At 47.5% G+C, this 19,921-nt stretch overlaps 1 protein-coding gene across 5 annotated transcripts in view; it reads left to right on the top strand.

Moving 5' to 3' along the window:
• The first annotated feature begins 7,927 nt into the window (after positions 1 to 7,927).
• Positions 7,928 to 19,921, top strand: part of TBC1D21 (TBC1 domain family member 21) — a 36,130-nt gene continuing 24,136 nt past the window's right edge. For 2 of the 5 annotated variants that reach the window (XM_055277835.2, XM_055277836.2), the window contains exons 1-6: positions 7,935 to 8,156; positions 15,479 to 15,586; positions 15,724 to 15,827; positions 18,230 to 18,324; positions 18,860 to 18,970; positions 19,082 to 19,182. In XM_055277835.2, coding sequence (XP_055133810.1) covers positions 8,097 to 8,156; positions 15,479 to 15,586; positions 15,724 to 15,827; positions 18,230 to 18,324; positions 18,860 to 18,970; positions 19,082 to 19,182 — 579 coding nt within the window. In that variant the 5' untranslated portion in view covers positions 7,935 to 8,096. Of the gene's footprint in view, positions 8,157 to 15,478; positions 15,587 to 15,723; positions 15,828 to 18,229; positions 18,325 to 18,859; positions 18,971 to 19,081; positions 19,183 to 19,921 lie in introns of all 5 variants that reach the window. The other 3 variants (XM_055277837.2, XM_063640170.1, XM_055277838.2) reach the window with 3 other exon arrangements.

Raw genomic sequence — 19,921 nt, 5'->3', positions numbered from 1 at the left:
TAATGGGGGTTTCCCAAGAGATAATTAGCTGGTGGCTCTAGACAAGTAACTTAACCTCTCTATGCCTCAGTTTCTCATCTGTACGATGGGGATGATATCGGTTCCCACTGACTGGGCCCTGGCCTTGGGCTAAGCTGCCTGGAAAAAAGGCTAGAAAGGAATTTGAACTCCTGGCTTCTGGTAGCTGCAGTGGGACCCTAGCTGGAAGGCAGGTGGGAAGGTGTCTCTCTAGTTTGCAGTAAGGCTTGGAGGAATGTCTCAGCATGACACCTCCAGGGACCCAGAGTGGGAGCAAGGTAGGACATATTAAATATTCTCTGCAGAGACTTCGATCAACAGTCATGACACGGAGGGTTTCTGTTCTCTTTGAAGCAGCAAAAAGATCAATCCTCCTTCTTATCTCAGCCTCTTTGCACAGTGGCATCACGTGCTCCTGCAGCCACTGAGGTTGCTACTCTCTCGGAGAAGACTGGAAGGGAGGAGGCAAAGCACAACCCAGCCCTGTCTCCTCCCCGCCGTCTCCCTGTCTCCCTGTACCCCTCCATCCCAGGGATGAACAGAATCTGCCACTTTCTGGCCTTCATTTGGCCCAGCCTCAGAAGGAAACAGGAAGGAAAAAAAAGAATACCTATGCACCAGGAAATAAGATCTTCCAGGGCTCCTTCATCAAACTTTAGCTAAACTGGGCACTCCTTCTCTTTTCCTCAAAGTCTGGCTTTTAAAACATCGCCTCTTGCTGTGGTCTAAAGATAACTGGGATAGGAGGCAGGAGACTGGATTCTAGTTACACGTCTGCCTTTGATTTACTGTGTGACTTTAAGTAAGCTGCTGCCCCTCTCTGGAGCTTAACTTCTCATCTCCGAAGCAGCGTTGCTGCAAATGTTTTTCAGGACTCAATTTAAAACTCTGTAGTCAAGAACAGGCTGTGGCCAGGGACAGGTTTCAATGTGTGTTCAGGTTGTAGAATTGTCTTTCTCAGATCCTCTCACAAAGGAATTGCCCCCATAACCTTGACCGCATTGACTCCTTCCTATCTTGGCCAAATGTTTTTCTACACAATCTATTAGTGGAAAGAGCTGCTTGGCTAGTGGAGCAGCATCCTGAGTCTGCAGGCTCTGCCCATGAGGGGCAGGAACAATTCCCATCAGTGCTGCCTCCAGCTTGTTCAAGGACTGAAGACAGCAGAGGAGAGGGTTTGCAGGGTCACTCTGCCTTTGAAAGGCTGGGAGAAGAAGAGACTAGGGCATGGGGCAGGATAAGGAGGAGTTGAGGTGGGAATAAGGGGTCGTGGGAGAAATGTCCTGGACCTCCTGTCTCTGGGTGTTGTGTGTTTATGACCATGCCAGCCTGGTAAGTTTGGGTAGGGGTCAGGGGTTTACCCCATGCCGGTGTAGCCCCTCCCCATTTCATTCGGTGAATGAAAGTTTCAGACACAGAGGAAGTAAGATCCTCCACCTGTCTCCTGCCCCCTAGAGGAGGTCCCAAAGACAAAGGGCAAAGGCCACAGGAGTCCTGCTCCTCCAAGCCAACCCAGTGAGCTGATGCTGCTTCCGGGTATCAGGCTTTGGAGAGCTCAGTAATAAGCTTCCTCTATCTGGTCTCCAGGATACTGACAGGTCTACTGTCTGGCCAGATCCAGGACCCAGTCAGAGTCTTCCAGGGTGTAGAGGTTGGAATAGCTCCAGAAAAGGGAAAAAATGAGGAATGAAGTGAGAAAGAAGTAATTCCAGTCTCCCTGCTTCTGCCAGACACTGGAGCGCGCCAGGCCAGATCTGAACCTCTTCTCTGCGTCTAGGACTGAGGGTGTCAGTGTGGATCTCCATCCTCCTGCTTTTCCTCCCCCAGCCCCAGCTTCGTGTGTCCCTTCCATCACTCCAGGCCCCTGGGGTCTCCTGCTCTGCCCTCATGAACTCTGACCCCTAATAAGTCCCCAGGGTCAGCCCTTTGCCCACTGCTCAGCCCCCTCGGTGGCCCCTAGCTTGGGATCTCTCCAGGGAAGGGAATCATCTGTGAATTGCTGCCAGGACTGGCAAGGCCCAGAGGTGCCATTCCTGGCATCCTGCCCAGGCATTTGGACCTACAGGGTGGGTGTATTTGTGTGTATGCACAAATGTTCACACTTCAGAGAGCAAGTTTTGCATAGAAGTGAGGTGCCCAGATTGATTTCATGCCGTTTTGGGGGAAACGTGTAAGTGTGGGCATGCTGCAGCATGATATATATGTGTTTGTATGCACATTACATGGGGCTATTTGTGTTTCTATGGATCTGAATATGTTGGAGCATGAATATTGAAGCATGTGGTCCTGCATTTTATGGGGGCTTGTGTACTCCTGAATTTCAGGTGTTTCATGTATAGTTTGCAGAGTGATATGTGTGCCCATGGGCATTGTGTGCTGGGTACCTGTGAGCTCTTGAGTATCTTTGCCACTTTCCGTTTGCCTGGAGGAACTTCTTGCTGGCTCCTGCCTCCCTGCCTCCTCTACATTGGAGGGAGAGCTGGACCCTTGGCCAAATAGCCCATCTGAGGTCAAGAGTCAGCAGCAAACTTAGTGCCCCTGTGGTCCTTGCTGTCTGACCCATGTAGCAACAGCAGACAAGTGGGGGTGGGGGATGCTGATTGCAGCTGGAGAATCCAGGGAGCAAGCATCTTGAGGAGTTCAAGGTTAGCCTTGTTGTGCTCTGAAACAAATGATATCACAAACAACTGCTGTTTACTGCATGCTTGAATATACCAGATACTGGGCAAAGCACTTTGCAGACATTATTTAAACCACACAATAATTTTACAAAGCACTCCCTTTTACAGATAAGGAAAATGAGTCTGGGAAATTAAATGACTTAACCTGGGTCAAATAACAAGTAAGTTATAAGACTAGGATCTGAACCCAAGTCTGTTTGACTCTAACACTCATGATTCTCTCTCCCTATTCTGGTCTACAGATTATGCTAGAAAGAGGGGAGAGTGGAGGAGCTCCTCTTCTCCAAAACCTACACTTACCAAACAGATCTGTTTGTCTGGTTAGAGGTGAGCCTTCATTTCACAGAAGAACCTCAACTTTATACCCGTAGATTTAAGATCTGGAACTCCCTGATGGAGAGAATGGAAAGGAGAGGTGGGTGGAGGAAAATAACCAGAGAAGGCCTCCTGGAGCTGATGGAGAGAAACATCGCGAGCTTTGGTGGGGGAGGGAATTGGATTTACAGACCTGGGTCTGCACCTGGTGTCCTGGAGCCCAGTTGCTTGGTGTGTGAGGTTCCCATGGCTCGCTCCTGTGGCTTCCCTGGGAAGACTGCTGTGTGGTCACCCTCAGGATGAGGACGCTGGGAAAGCAACTCATCAAGGTGAGACGGTCAGAGGCAACCCTGCACATGCACAGCTACTCTAGTGCCCACCGGGAGACTCTGCTCATTCCCTTCACTCCCAGATTTAAGTTGCAGGGAAAGTGCATTATTTTTTCATTAAAAATTTATTTTGGAATGGATAGCCTTCAGAGATGTAATTAGCCACGTTATTTCTCTCCATTAGCAGTCCCTGGCATTTGCTGGAGTTTCTTGTCCTTTTTCCTCTCCATTTCACTCTTTCCATCCTCTTTATAATCTAGGTTGCAATACTTCCCCACCCCCACCTCCAACCAGCACCACATAGTCTGTTTTTAGACTGAATAACTATTTTAAAATCTGGAGAGGGAGTTATAGCAAACTTCCCCCCTCCCCACTGGGCTGTAGGATTACAGTCCCCTGAGCCAGCTAGGAGCTCCACGATGCCCACCACTGCCAACAGGATGGGGGAGGCATCTCCACGTGACACTGTGACAGCCTGGCTAGTGGCAAAGCTAGGCAGAGCTAGGAAGGTTGTTGGCTCCCCATGTTCTGGCTGGATGATCCCAGGTAAGTTACTTAACCTTTCTGAGCTTCTGTTGACTTCACAGTGTTCAAGGCTGGCACTCACTTAGGTAAAGCACTTCACTGGAGGTATACAGCCAGTGCCCAATAAAAGGCAGCTGTGGTGGGGAGGTCCACAGGCAAGAGGGAGACTTGGGGACTAAATGAACAGGAGACATGGGTAGCAGGAAAGGCATAGCCTGGGCTTGGTGAGTCAGAGCTACCTGCTTTGGTGGTGACCCAGGAGCCTGGGCTGGGGGACAGAGACAGGCAGAACCATGAGGAAGACCCGTTACGGAGCAGGACTGGGTGGAAAGAGTGGTCAGGAGCTCCGCCTCAGCTGCCCACGGCTGAGTGTCCCTCTTTTGTCCAGAGTTTCTCCTCTGGGTTATTTCTGGAATGCAAGAGAGCTACCTAGGAGGTTGGCTCCCCAAGACCTTAGAGATGGCCCAAAGTGAAGAACTCCTTAGCCCTCCTACTAGGTTAGGGGATTTCTAGGGTGGCTGGGCTGGTTATTGCTCTGGGGAATCCAACTACCTTGGTGCTCAGAAGGGAGCTGTCTCCACCACTCCCTGTCCCTGCTATCCTCACGCTAGTGACACATGACACACAGCCATCTCCAGCATTGTCAGAAATGCCATGCTCCATGGAGTTGAGGGCAGAAAGCCTGAAGCCAAAAATCTAAACTTACCCTGGTCGCCCACAAAGAGGGGTAAAGAGAAAAGTACAGCTTTAGCATGGAAGATCTTTGGCATTTTGCAATGAAATAAAATCAGAATGCATGTGATTTATATCAAGATCTAGAGTGCTGCAGACTTAGACAGTCATGGGTAGGTATCCTTTGAAGGGGTGGATACTTGTTAACAGGGATACAGTTGCACGGCATTTCACAGAGTTGTGTCTTGTTGCATTGACGTGAAGGGAACTGGAGTGAACCTGCTTTTTAATACTGGCCTTACCTGCTTCTATAGTAATCCTGGTCTCCTAGGTTCCCAGAGACATGCAGAGAAGTGGAAATCGGCTCAGAGGGTCTTTGAACAGGTACATGGATGTCACTACAAGCCTCATGGAAGCAGGCAGCATTTTGATGCGAGTCTAGTTCACAGAAGTAAATTTTCATAGTGATTTTTGTGGACAAGTCCTAGGCATTAGTAATAATACTGGTGATGCTGAAGATAATAATAACTACCACGCATTGGGTGCCTCCTGCGCTCCAGGGCCATGCTTCAATTACCCTTCAGTTCTGTGAAGCATTACCATCCTCATGGCACATGTGGATATGCCGAGACTCGGGCAGGGTAGAGAAGATTCGCACTGTGTGGAGGACGGCAAACAGCACAACAATGCCTGCCACCAGGAGCAGCAGAACCAGGATGTCAGCCCACTCCATGGTTTATAGGTGTCGCCACGAAAGACACGACTCACACAGGCACTAGATGGAACAACACTTTACTCACACAGAGAAGAGACAGAGTAAGATCAGCTGCAATCATGGGTTCAGTCCCGCATGGCCAGGGGTCTCCTGCTACAGCAGACACAAGGTGATGGTCTGCACGCACCCCTCTTGTGCAGCAGCGGGTGGACCCTGTTTCCTCCCCACCTGGAACAGATATAACAGTGGGGTTGGCCAGGTGCCTGCCACATGACGCACAAGCTTAAGCAGAACAAAGAGTACACACTGGGTCTGAAACAGGAAAAAGATATTCCCACATAAGGCGATAAGCCCAGCACAAGCTATGAGAGCTCCTTATCTGTTGGTAAGGAAGTGTTTTTGGCTCAGGGCGACTTGTATGGGGCTGAGCTGAGGTTAAAAGACCACATGCATGAGACTGCCTTTCTCAACCAATGTCATATCACTGATGTGCATCAGAGCCAGGATTTGAACCGGGTCTTTCTGGCACCAAAGCCTAGGAGCTTTCTCACTGATGAGAGGTCTTCCCCAGGCCCCTCCAAGTCTCCTCTCCCTCCTCACACCGGCCACATCAGCTAATGGACAGCCAGATTCAGCAGAGAAAAATGGACCGAGTGGGTTTCTCCCTCCTTGGACTTCTTTAATGCAAACATCTAAAATAATATTTTCCCTGAAGAATCTTCATGTATAGAAGTTTAAAGCAGAAAGCTGGATTCCCATCAGAGATGAGAAAATGCATAACAGAAAAGCAATATATGGGAATCTAAGGCACTTGGGCAATTATGTAAATAAATGGACGTGGTAAGGATCATTCAGCCCTGGAAAAAAATGGACACATGTGATTCCCTTTCAGAATCTGAAAAAAGAAGAAAGAAGGATGGAATAAAAGCCCTTTTTGCTTCAGTTACAGAGTCCTGCAGTTCTGTTTGAATATTAAGCCTCCACGTGGTTGCTATGGGGCTTTTGTAATATGACTAAACTGTATTGGCTCATTTGGGGAAGGGTTATCACCTACAATTCACAGATAGGCTGCCAGAGGTTAAAAGAAGTTCAGTAGTTGATCTATGTTCACCATGTTCATTTTAGAAGCCAGGTTGAATTTAGCCCTCAGATGTTTCCAATTCCCGACCTGATTCTCATCTTCTCAAGGAACAATTGCAGTGAATCCTCAGTTGCCTACGTGGTTAATGTAGAAGAACAGAGACATAGATAATCCTAAATGATGTCTATGTCTCTTGCTCTAAACATTTGCTTTGGAAACTTCTTGTAGACCTTAGAATGAAGCCACCCTAATGTGCAAGGGGCCCCAACCTTACTCCACACCTTCCCTACTCAACGTTGCCCACCTCCCACTCCATGAAGACCTAGGGGCAGTAGATTAAAGGGAAGAGGCTCTTAACTCTCTCCTAGGTTGGGCTAGGGTAGTGGGTAGTGGAGAGAGGCAGATAATAAGGCATTTTGATTTAAAAGGCCTTCTGCAGTGCCACAGGCAAGCAGAACAGAAAAAGTAAATGAGACAATGAATTGTGTCCATGGAAGACTCCATATGGATGGTGATTCATTATGTTAATAAGGAGGTGAAAGCCAGAGGTTGACTGTATTCTGATTTCATGTCTGGGGAATCTGTAGCTCAGAAGCGGGGAGCATCCAAATTTGAGGTCAAAGTCCAAATTCCAACTCCCAGCTCCTGATTCCAATCTGGTTGGTCTAATTACTATCATCTCCTAATGACTAAGGATGCTTTAGAGCAAGATGGGACCTGAGTAGAAGTGCAAGCAATGCTTAAGGTGGAGAACAGTGATGCTGGAGCCAAGCAGAGCCAACTCCTTGGGTCCATGCAACAAATATTGAGCACCTACCAAGTGCCAAGTGATGACAGAACTGGCATCGGGAGAGGGAACCACAGAGGAATCTGATATTGACCCTGGCCTAAAGGAACTCAGGGTAGGAGGTGATGATATGGGGCATGCACAAATCTCTGTCACACATACAGAGAGGGAAGTGAGACGAGGTCTAAGACAGCTTCATTTATTCCCATTCAATGAAATCATTAACTCAGCTACTCAGGCACGATCCTAAGTGCTCTAGATAAAAAGCTAAATAAAACTGATCTCCACCCCAGAAGCTACCATTCCAATGCTGAAGCTGAGTCACTCCAGGAGGCATATCAAAAACGTTCCCCAGCCCCCCAGGTCCCAGCCCTGACATACTGATTTTGAATCTTTGTAACTGGTACCCAAGACATCTGAAGCCTGGTTTCTAGTTATTCTCCAACTTTGGGCACTGGTCTGGTGGAATAGGGAGGGAGTCCAGCTAAGAGAGTCCAGAGGAAGAGTCAGAGATAGAGAGCAAGGCTTCATGGCCCGCCTCTCCCTGGAAGCCCTCCTTGACCAGCACAGCCCACTATGATCCCCATGTCCTCTGAATCCAACCTCCACTGCGTGTACTGCAGTTTTGCATTTTTCTGTTTGTTGTTGTTTTTTTGTTTTTCTTTTTTTCTTTCTTTCTTTTCTTTTCTTTTTTTTTCCCCACAACTAGCAAGTTTAATCCCTCCTCTCCTGCTTGTGTCTCATCTCTAAAGGTGGGTGCTCCTGTGTTCCAGGTCATTGTGATGAAGGTTCCAGGGGCCTTGTGACACACCGCTGGCCGGCTCTGTTCAAGTGCAGGAGGTCAGGAGCAGCCAGTTCCTTCTGGGAATGCAACCCATCTCCGAAAAGGAAGATCACATTCCTCTGCTGACTAAGCATCACTAGGGCTCCAAGTGAGTTCTGATCAGAGGCTGTTTGGAAGACAACAGGGGCCATGACCACCCTCTCTCCTGAAAACAGCCTCTCTGCCAGACAGTCAGCCTCCTTCATCCTGGTGCGTGTTCTTTGTCAGCTCTGAGTGCCTCCCTCCCCAGCCTCTGGGTGGCACTGGGGCCATTTTCCCTTGCTGGGTGGGAAAAGCTAGAACCCTGAGCTAACATAGAAGGTGGAGCAAGGGCGGTTGTACCTTACTCTTACTATCAGCCCAAGGACAGGACTGAGACATCCAAGCCCCCTTTCACCTTCTTCCCAAGCCAGCAAAACCTTCTCCCCATATGTGCTATTCTAACATTATTGAGTTGTAGGTTTGCAGGGGCATCCCTGAAGATGCCGATAGATTTTCATCGGCGCTTTTTGCCAACAATTTTGGTATACTGCCACCAGGTGGCAGTAATGCTTTGTTAGTAGGTAGTTCTAAACCCGGTTTACAAGTTACAGCTATTTGTTAGAAGTCGGCTTCAGTCATAAACATTTTCCACACAGTATTTTTTCAAAATCATAACTAATTACAATAACTTTAGCCAATCTCAAGTCTCATTAATCATAGTGATTAAGAGAGTGATACATCAAAATGCAAAATGGACACCCCTCTCCCTGAGTTTTAAATGTTATTGCTTTATGGCAAATTATCACCAGGGTTCGCTTTAAATTTTCTTTATTATCTTTCTCATTTCTCTGAGCTGAGAGAAGGCTAATAAAATAAACTGTCACATAGCATTTATTATGTGCGATGACTGTTCTAAATGCTTTATTTATAGTCATTCATTCTCATCACAACTCTATGAAGTGAATAATGCTGTTGTCTTCCTTTCATAAATGAGAACGTGGAGCCACAGAGACTTTGTCACTTGCCTACAGTCACACAGCTTGTAAGTGGCAGAAGTTGTATTTGGACCCAGACAGGTGGGGTGCAAAAATCAGTATTCTCAAAGTGTGGCATCCAAACCTACAGCATTAGCACCAGCTGGGAACTTGTAAGAATGCAGACTCTTGGGCCCCAGATCTTCTGAACAAGAAACTGGAGACGAAGCCCAGAGATCTGTGTTTTTTGTAACTCATCCCTCCAGGGCACTCTGATGCACAATCAGCTTTGTGAACCACTGTTTTAAACCACTTTCTTCATCACGGTGCTGTACTGATGATACACTCTCCACACCTGGGTTGGTAATAATTGCTGAAGTGGGGACCCGCTGTTACAGTTGGGAGTGTATCTTGTCCTCAGGTGAACTGGAGTAGAAAAGAGAACCTTGTCCGGGTGCAGTGGCTCACACCTATAATCCCAGCACTTTGGGAGGCTGAAGCGGGCTGATCACCCGAGGTCGCGAGTTCAAGACCAGCCTGGCCAATATGGTGAAACCCCGTCTCTACTAAAAAATACAAAAAATTAGCCAGATGTGGTAGTGAGCCCCTGTAATCCCAGCTTAACTTAAGAGACTAAGGCAGGAGAATCACTTGAACCAGGGAGGTGGAGGTTGCAGTGAGCTAAGATCGTGCCACTGCACTTCAGCCTGGGCGACAGAGCGAGACTCCATCAAAAAAAAAAAGAAGAAGAAAGAAGGAAGGAGGGAAGGAAGGAAGGAAGGAAGGAAAGAAGGAAGGAAGGGAGGGAGGGAACCTTAAGCAAAGTCAACGACCTTCCCTGGGCTTTATTGGAGGCTCTGTGGCTATGAGTATTCAAAGAAACTTGGCATTAAAACCCTCATGAAAAGTTTTTCTTGTCCTCCAAAGGCTTTCTTATTTTACTGAAAATATGGAGAAAACCCCTAACCCAATGATGCAGTGGGGAGAGGAGATTTATGCCTGAAGCCAAGGCCTCTAGCAGCAGGAAACTTTTAGAGGGACTGAGCCACTTAGGGCTCCCACTTCTGGTCCCCTTCCCCAGGGGAAGAATGGCCAAGGCTTCCTCAGGTTTGCTGATGTAGAACTTTAACCTGCCTAGATACACCCTGAAGATGGGAGATTTCCACAGCTGCTCTATCTAGCAGTACACTTCCCAGGAGATAAAGGCACCATTGCAGAGCTGGAGGGTATCCAGCCCCTCGCAAACTGCATACTTCCCCTCCCGGATTACCAGTTCATTATACCCAGCGTATGGGAAAGGGTGTTATTAGGTTGGTTGAGCAAAGAACAGAGGAATATGGGAAGATGAAGGTTGATTTGAGAAGCCACTGTGTTGACAATCTCTGCCACATTAAAGGAGCCCAGATACACGTTCTCTCATCTAGCATAGGCAGGTATGTGGTGTGCATGCAGAGAGGGGGCTTCTAAGCGACATTTCCCCCTTGGTCTTCTGTGGGTCAACAGCCTTCTTGTTCTGGTCCTTGGCTTACTAGCAAGTGTCTAAGATAGTCTTGTGGGTGGCCTATAGTTTGCTGAAGTTTGGAGAGATACAGGGAACTGGTGGGTGTAGAGAAATGGAGTTTCCTAGAAGGAGGAAGCAGTGACTTTTTTTGTGGTTTTTTTTTTTTTTTTTTTTTTTGAGACGGAGTCTCGGTGTGTCACCCAGGCTGGAGTGCAGTGGCGCGATCTCGGCTCACTGCAAGCTCCGCCTCCTGGGTTCACGCCATTCTCCTGCCTCAGCCTCCCAAGTAGCTGGGACTACAGGTGCCCGCTACAACACTCGGCTAATTTTTTTGTATTTTTAGTAGAGACGGGGTTTCACTGTGTTAGCCAGGATGGTCTCGATCTCCTGACCTCGTGATCCACCCGCCTCGGCCTCCCAAAGTGCTGGGATTACAGGCTTGAGCCACCGCGCCCGGCCTCATCATTTATTTTTTAATCATTGTAGGGCATTTGATTTTAAGGTATTTCTTTTGTTCACAGCTTGTGTAAGATACATATTTTTTATTTCAGTGGAAAATCCTTGCTTTTTAATTCCTTCCCACTGCCCCTCCCACCCCCAGCATGGCATTACGGTTAAGCCTCTGACTCTTGCATCAAACAGCTTTGGGTTCAAACTTCAGCTCTGATACTTTCTGTGTGATCTCAGATATGCTAATTAACCCTCCTACGGCCTCAGTTCCCTGATCTGTAAAACAGTGCAAGAACTATACCACTTCATAGATCTTGTGAAGATTAAATGGGTTGATATATATAAAGTGCTTAGAACAGTGTCTGGCACATCATCAATTGCTTTTTAATGTTTACAGCTAATAAGAGAATGAAATGCATTTATTTTCATAATTAATTTCTTTGGGTTTCTATCATTTTTATGATAGAAACTTTTATTAATAGAAACTTTATACTTTTATTAATTCCTTGTTGTTTCCTGTATTGCTTGCTTTTATTTTTTAAAGTGAGTTGGAAGATGTCCTGTTCCTATAAATTCCTAATTTTTAAAGTCAAAAATAAAGCAATTTCTTTTGACTCCATCCTAATATCTAATAAAGAAATAGAATCTGCAGTTAAAAACTTTCCCACAAAGAAAACTTTAGCCCAGATGGCTTCACTGGTTCTACCAAATATTTTAAAAAGAAATAATACCAAATCGATACAAACACTTCCAGGAAACAAAAAAAAAAAAAAAAAGAAAGAAACACATCCCTATTCATTCTATGAGGCCAACATTACCCTGATACCAAAATTAGAGATATTACAAGAAAAGGAACTCACAGGCAAATGATTCTTGTGAACATGGATGCAAAAATTCTAAATAAAATTTTAGCAAATAGAATCCAGCGATGTATAAAAAGCATAGTACATCATCACCAAGTGGGGCTTATCCCAGGAATGCAAGGCTTATTTACCATTCAAAAGTACTCGATATAATTTACCATACTAACAAACTCAAAAAAAGAAAAGCCATATGACCATTTCAACAGATACAGAACATTATTTGACAAAATCCAACATCCATTCCTAATTAAAAACTGTCAGCATGCTAGAACTGGAAGGGACTGTCTTCAACCTGATAAAAGGCATCTGTAGAAAGCCTAGAGTTCATATCATACTGAACTGTGAAAGCCTGAATGCTGCTCCTCTAAGATTAGGAACAAAACAAGAACGTCTTCTCTCACCACGTTTATTCAACACTGCACTTGAGTTCTAGCCAGTGCAGTAAAACAAGAAAAAATAAATAAAAGGTATCCATACTTGAAAGGAAGAAGTTAAACTGCCTTTACTCACAGATGAACATGCTCATCTATGTGAGAGTTGGCAAATTTTTTCTGCAAAGGTCACAATAGAATTTTTGGCTTTGTGTCCACGCAGTCTCTGTTGCAACTACTCAACTCTGCCATCACAGCATGAAAGCAGCCACAGACAAAAATGAATGAGTGGGTGTGGCTGTATCCTAATAAAACTTTATTTAGAAAAACAGATTGGAGGCCACATTTGACCCATGGATCATAATTTGCTGACCCCTGGTCTATGTCAAAAATCCCATGGAATCCACAAGAAAGCCACTAGGACCAATAAGTGAGTTTTACTAGGTTGCAGGAATACAAGATTGATATATAAAAGTACATTGTATTTCTATTAGAAATTTAAATTTTAAAATGATACTTTTTATAGTAGCATCTGAAATCTGAAATACTTACGGATAAACGTGACCAAATATATGAATGACCTAGACGCTGGAAACTACAAGACACTGCTGAGAGAAATTTTAAAAGACCTACATAAACGGAGAAATATATTGTGTTCATGGATCAGAAGACTCGATAGTGTCATCAATTCTCCCAAACTGGCTTACAGATTCAATGCAGTCTCCACCAAAATCACAGCTGCCTTTATTATAGAAATGGACAAATTGACTAAAATCCTTATGGAAATGCATTTCTAAAGTTAAAGCATTTCCTTTTATAGTTAAGGATCCCGGGACACAGCCCAGCTTTGCCTGTTCCCTTCTGCTTCCTGCCACATTGCATGCTGAGTGTTGCAGTTTCTGAATGAGTGTAGGTTGGGAGAACATGATGACAGTCAGAGGGGCAGAAAGCTTGCTCTGATGAGTGGCAGTGTCTATGCAGGTGGGGAACACATCAAGGCAGACCCTGCTTCCCAGGGTTAGGCCCACACCAAGATTTGTAACTTCTTGGCCCATATGTCCTATTTTGGTTCAGATGACAGGGCATACATGAGTTATTAAAAATGTGTTTCTCAATCCATTTCCATGAAATATACAGTTAGTGGAAATTATCCCAATTTGGGGCCTGTAGGCTCTTATTTTTAGTTAACAATGCTGCTTTGCCTTCATTTATTTATTTATCTATTTATTTGAGAAGGAGCCTTGCTCTGTCACCCAGGCTGGCATGCAGTGCCGTGACCTTGGCTCACTGCAACCTCCGCCTCCCAAGTTCAAGCGATTCTTCTGCTTCAGCCTCCTGAGTAGCTGGGATTACAGGCACCCCGCCACTACACCCAGCTAATTTTTGTATTTTTTTTTTTAGTAGATATGGGGTTTTATCATGTTGGCCAGGCTGGTCTCGAACTCCTGACCTCAAGTGATCTGCCTGCTTGGGCCTTCCAAAGTGCTGGGATTACAGGCGTGAGCCACCATGCCTGGCCTGTTTTGCCTTCTAATACTTTACTCCTCATGTGGTTTGTGGGCTAGCAGCATCACCTGTTACTCAGGAGCTTGTTAGAAATGCATCATCTTGGGCCCCACCCCAAACCCTCTGAATCAAAATCTGCACCTGAAGAAGATCCTTAAGTGATTTATATACAAATTTAATTCTGAGTCACATATTCAGATGTATACTAATGGGAAGTTGGGAGTGTGTATATTTACATGTCTACTCAGCTCTGTCCATCAGCACATCTTTATGTCTGCAATGTGACATTTCAAGATATTCTTCTCTCCAGTAGAAGAGAATACCCCAGGAAGAAAGGAATCTTCTCTTATTCCAACAGGAACCCTCATTTCTCGTTGTTGTTGTTGTTGTTGTTGTTAGAGACATTATTATTATGTGTTCTGTTGCCCAGGCTGGAGTGCAGTGGTGTGATCTCAGCTCACTGCAACCTCTGCCGACCAGGTTCACGTAATTCTCCTGCCTCAGCCTCCCAAGTAGCTGGGATTACAGGCATGCGCCACCATGCCTAGCTAATTTTTGTATTTTTAGTAGAGACAGGGTTTCACCATGTTGCCCCAGGCTGGTCTCGAATTGACCTCAAGTGATCCACCTGCCTTGTCCTCCCAAAGTGCTGGGATTACAAGCATGAGCCACTGCGCCTGACCCTCGTTATTATTTTATAAGCAGTTTGAATTACTCTGCATGCAGTGCACTCACCTCTCTCCAACACATACACACACACACGTCCACATACACATAGCACACAGATATATACCACACACACACACCCCCTTATCAAATGCAGAAACTCTCTCTCATAATGAACCATTTTACATTTCCAGGAAAGGTAAAGTGGAGCTCATAACTGTGTCTAATTAATGCTTATTTTATATTTTCCTGTGATCAAAGCAGTGTACATTATTACAGAACATTTTAAAAATACAAGAAAGGCCAGGCGCAGTGACTAACGCCTGTAGTCCCAGCACTTTGGGAGGCTGAGGTAGGTGGATCACCTGAGGCCAAGAGATCAAGACCATCCTGGCCAACAAGGGGAAACCCCCTCTCTACTAAAAATACAAAAATTAGTTGCATGTGGTGGCGCGTGCCTGTAGTCCCAGCTACTCAGGAAGCTGAGGCAGGAGAATCCCTTGAACCCGGGAGGCGGAGTTTGCAGTGAGCCGAGATCCGCCACTGCACTCCAGCCTGGCGACAGAGTGAGACCCCGTCTCAAAAAATAAAAAATACAAGAAAAAGGATAAAAAGTACTTATTTCCTATCACTCAAAGATAATCACTGTTGTTTTTAGTGGGAGGGGGACTGTTTTGTATTTTCTCAGTCTTTTTCTAACAACTTTATAGTAGTCAATGCATTATATATTAGAGTTTATGTGGGGCATTATTATAATATATAACGGACACAATACATAGAGAGGTATTACTATGAATGCCATAGTTGTACTATAGAGTATAGTACATAGAGAAAATGCTAGATATACAATTCTGTATTCTGCTTTTTTCTGTTAACATTTGTATTTTTTCAGATTATTATTCATTCCTTGTAAACAACATTTATATGCTTCAAAATATTCCATTGAGCACATAAACCACAGTTTACTTAACTACCCCCTTATTGCAGAACATTTAGAGTGCTTGCATTTTTCATGTTGGTGAGTAATGTGCATGAAAATTATTGTGCATACAGGATTTTTTCTATATATTTTCAGTAATGTCCTCAAGATAGATTTCCAGAAGTCAGTCAGGCTGTGTGCTTTGATTCATATTGCAAAGTCCAGAACATATTATTTAAAATCACACTTAAAAGCCAAAGGCTTCTAACATAAGGTGGAACTGGTTGTTGCTTTTGCCAGGTGAAGAGAAAACCACCCATTGACAAGACAGAATGGGACAGCTTCTTTGATGAGAATGGCCACTTGGCCAAGTCACGGGACTTCATTTGTGTTAACATCCTGGAAAGGGTGGGTCCCCAAGCTACCCTTGGTGTTGCCCTGGAACTGGGAGCATGGATGGGCAGGTGGCAGGTGTGGCGTTGGATGAAGCCTTTTTGGTAGGCATCGATAGAGCCCATGACCCCCACCTCCCACCCCCACCCCAGGGTCTGCACCCCTTCGTGAGGACTGAAGCCTGGAAATTCCTCACGGGCTACTTCTCATGGCAGAGTTCCCAGGATGAGCGGCTCACGGTGGACAGCATGAGGAGGTAGAACACTCCAGACACTGTTGGGATGGGAGGAGGCCTGCAGGTGGCAGGTGCTGCCTCCCCAGCCTGCAGACTATCTTCTGCCCTCATACAACTTCTCATTCCGAGAGGAACCCCATGCCTCCTGACCCAGGCACAGCACACAGGAGAGGCGGCCAGTTCATGCCAGTGCCTTCTCTCCCCGAGCTCCATTTACCAGCCCATCAACTGCCAGGCATGGGCTTGGTCCCAGCCACTCCTCTTACCCCTGGGCCCCAAGTCCCATCCTTCCCTAGGGCCTATGCATTCTCCCTCTGAAGCAGCCCTTGAACAGAGTCTGCCACCCTCTTCCCTGGGTGCCACCCCAACTCCACCTCCTCCCTGCCCTACATGGCTGAGCTGCCTCCTGGGTCTAGTCTCCCCACTCCCTGCCTGTGCCCAGTGTTTCCTCCCAGTGCCCAGGGGGAAGGTACAAAACCCAGTATGGGCTGCGTGTGTCCTTAGATGAAACACTCCCAGTGGTGTAACTGGTAACGTTTCAAATAGCACATCTTCTCTTCCCAAAACTTCCTGATCCTAGCTCCACATCACCCACTCTCCCAGAGCCTGACATTCCAACCACACTGACAGCCTCACTGACTCCTCATTTGCCCACTCCTGCCCCAGCACAGACCACATTTGCACTCCCCTCTGTCCTTGGTTCACCCTTTCTCCTCCCTCCACAACGGCTTTCTATCATCTGCCTATCAGTAGCCCACCCTTCCTTCAAGGCCCAGATCCCACAGTATACCTCCTCCAAGCAGCCCTCCCAGATCTCCCAAGGGAGCCAGGGATGAAGCACTTTGTTTCAGTAGATAACACACCATCTTTGAACTTGGACCGTCTTGGATTTGGAAACCGCGTTCAAATTTCAGCACTCCGATTTACACCCTGGGTGAACTTGCCCATGAACTTCAGTGCTGAAGTCTCAGTCTCCTCCTCTATAAAATGTGGGTAACAATCGATTTCACAGAGTGGTTGTGGGGGCTGAATTAGATAATACAGGTAAGGCACCTTGCACAGGGGAGGAATCAGTAGCTTTTATGATTTTGATGGGAATCCTCCCTCCCTGAAGCCGGAGGCCCTTGACTTGCACTTCCATGACCCTAGGCACTTGGTCCCACAGCAGTGAGACTGGAGCCTCTGTCTTCCCTCCCAGGTTGAATGCAAACAACGGCAGAGGCTGCAGCCAGTTTGCCTTTGTCTTGGGCCCTCTCCTGACCTTGCCTGTCCATGGGAAGGCTCTGTACACACTGGCTGAGTCAGACTGACTCCACTGCTGAATATCTTCCCATCAGAGGAATGGACTCCTTTGGATTGCGGCTGCATGACTGTGTAGCCTGGGCTGGACTCACCTGTCTGGGAGCCTGAAGCAGGGGCTAGGCCCAGCCCCAAGGGAGCATCCAGACAGAATGTGGAAAAGATTCCCATGCCGGGGCCAGCCAGAGTGACCCAGGGTGGGACGGGGGTGTGAGGGCTGGGCTAGGGAGCTCAGAGGGGCTCGGGAGCTCTGACAAGAGCCCACCTGCGTTCATTTCCTGAGGCTGCTTTAGCAAGTACCACAAACTGGGTGGCTTCCGACAACAGAAACCTGTCCTCTCGCAGTTCTGGAGCCAGAAGCCCAAAATCAAGGTGTTGGCTCCTTCCAGAAGCTCTAGGGTAGAACCCTTCCTTACCTCCCAGCTTCTGGTGGCTCCTGGTGTTCCTCGGCTGGTGGCTGCCTCACTCCATTGTCCCCATGGTCGTGAGACCTTCTGCTCTCTGTGTGTTATAAAAACACATATCACTGGATTTGGGGTCCACCTGGAAAGTCTTAAGTTAAGGATCTCATCTGGAGATCCTTAACTTAATCACATCTACAAAGACCCTTTTCCCCCATATGGTTACATTCACAGGTCCTAGGGGTTAGGACATGGATATGTCTTTTTGGAGGCCACCATGCAGCCAGTGATACCAACTAATCATATTCTAATAATGAGGAAAAAACACCGCCTCACTCAGCACTTCCAATTCCAAGGCACAGGTGCCAGTATTATGCCCATTCTACAGATGGGGAAACTGAGGCTTAGAGATGGAAAATTATGTCCCCAAGACTTGCCCTCAGTGGCAGACACCCCGTCATTAAGGTGTAGAGCCAGGATCAGGTGCAGCGTTTGGAGTACAGAGCCCAGGAAGTTAAACTGTCTCCATTCTGCACTCCAGGCGCACGTTGGAGGACAGTTAGGGTGGCACAGGTTGAGATGAGGGAGAGCATCACAGGTAGGGTGCATGGCTGGCGAGGGTGCTGCCCTGGATCTGCCTGGGGCCCGGTAGCTGCAGCTGCTCATTCTCCACCTACCAGAAGGGGAAAGCCACCTTGTTCAGCCTCAGTTCTGTTCTCACAGGAAGAACTACAAGGCTTTATGCCAGATGTATGAGAAGATTCAGCCCCTTCTGGAAAACCTGCACCAGAACTTCATAGAGACTCGCAATAACATCGGTGAGTAAAGCGGGGTGGAGAGGGCTGGGCAGAGGGAGGGCTTGAAGCCAACCCTGCCCCCTTCTCAGCCACTTCCGTGGAGGGATGGTTCCAGGATCCTGGGAGTTGCTTTGACTTGTGCCTGGAGTTTTGCCAGCTGAACCTTGGTTAATCCACCCCACCAGTCTCTCCTGGGTGGCCCTAGATGCCCCATACCATGTTTCCCTGGGCGCATGATGTTCCTGCTGCCTGGTCTTCCTCTCTCCTTTCTTTGGCTTTGAACAAGGTTGGATTTGAACTGGACAGAGAGGAAGGGTGGGGGAGGACATTCCTGGCCAAGGGTACAGCCTCGTCAAAGGGTTGGAGGTGGGAAGAAACACAGACAGCTCAGGGTGTGGTGAGGAACGGAGCCTGGCAGGGGCTGATGTAACTTTCACAGCTCCCTCTCCCTCCATGATGTCCTAGGGCCTGCCCATTGGGGTAGGGGAAGAAATTCACCCATAGACCTGCTGGATGTGATCTGGTGCCACCCACTTGTCCCTTGCTTCCAACCTAGCATGTGACATTCAGAAACTCTATGACAAAGACCCCCTGGGCAATGTCCTCATCGACAAGAAGAGGCTAGAGAAGATCCTGCTCCTGAGTTACGTCTGCAACACGCAGGCAGGTGAGCCTCAGCCTCCCCTTGTCAATGCCCTCCCGGGACCTGGCCCAGCCTAAGCCAAGGGTCCAGGCTGTCCTACCCAGCCCCTCCTCCCCAACCCCCTCTTCGCCACAGAGTACCAGCAGGGCTTCCATGAGATCATGATGCTCTTCCAGCTGATGGTGGAGCACGACCACGAGACCTTCTGGCTTTTCCATTTCTTCCTGCAGAAAACGGTGAGGGCAAGGCCTGAGCTCAGGGACACCCCTCCCCAACCCCCCACTACTCCCCAAACAACTCCTTGAGGCTGGGCAGGCATTGGCAGCCCCAGCCATTCCTTCCAACCCCAGCCATTCCCTCCAGCCTTCTGGGTCTCAGAGGAGCCTAGGAGGGTGATGCTAAACCCAGTGGTTCAAAGTAGTGGTGGTGGGGAGGCATTGAAGTGGAGAAGGGGGATGGAGCAAAGCTCTGGGTCCACCTCTCAACAAACCTTGAAAAAGCATGGCTGGCCAGGCCCAGGGATGGTGCCCTCTCCTGGCATTTTCTTCCCCAAGCACGGTTCTCCTCCTTCCTCACCTCTTCTTCCTCAGTGGCTCCCCGTGGACTCCAGAATAAAATCCAATAACCTTAGGCAGTCATTCAGGGCTGTTCCCTTCACATAACCTGAATTCCTGCACACCAGGGGACTCAGTAGTCCCCAGGGCTCCCTCACTGTCCAAGTTGAGGGGTTTTGAAGGTGCAGCTCCCTGGAACACCTCCCTAGAAAGCCTTTCCTCATGATCTGCGAGAGGCTGCCCAGAACCCTCCCTCATCCCTCCTTCCACCCCACCATCCCTGCACATGTGCTTGCTGCCCTTCCCTTCTCCCAGTTGGCTCTGCCCCAACACTATTGTGTGAGGGAAGAACTGGGTAAGTGGGCTCACTAGACTGTGAGCCACAGTTGAGAATCTCTACTACACACACACACACACACAC

The sequence above is a fragment of the Symphalangus syndactylus genome, chromosome 5 (genome assembly GCF_028878055.3).
Source record: "Symphalangus syndactylus isolate Jambi chromosome 5, NHGRI_mSymSyn1-v2.1_pri, whole genome shotgun sequence".
Classification (NCBI taxonomy): Eukaryota; Metazoa; Chordata; class Mammalia; order Primates; family Hylobatidae; genus Symphalangus; species Symphalangus syndactylus.
The sequence above is the reverse complement of the archived record's forward strand: the minus strand, read 5'-3'. Positions and strand labels throughout refer to the sequence as shown.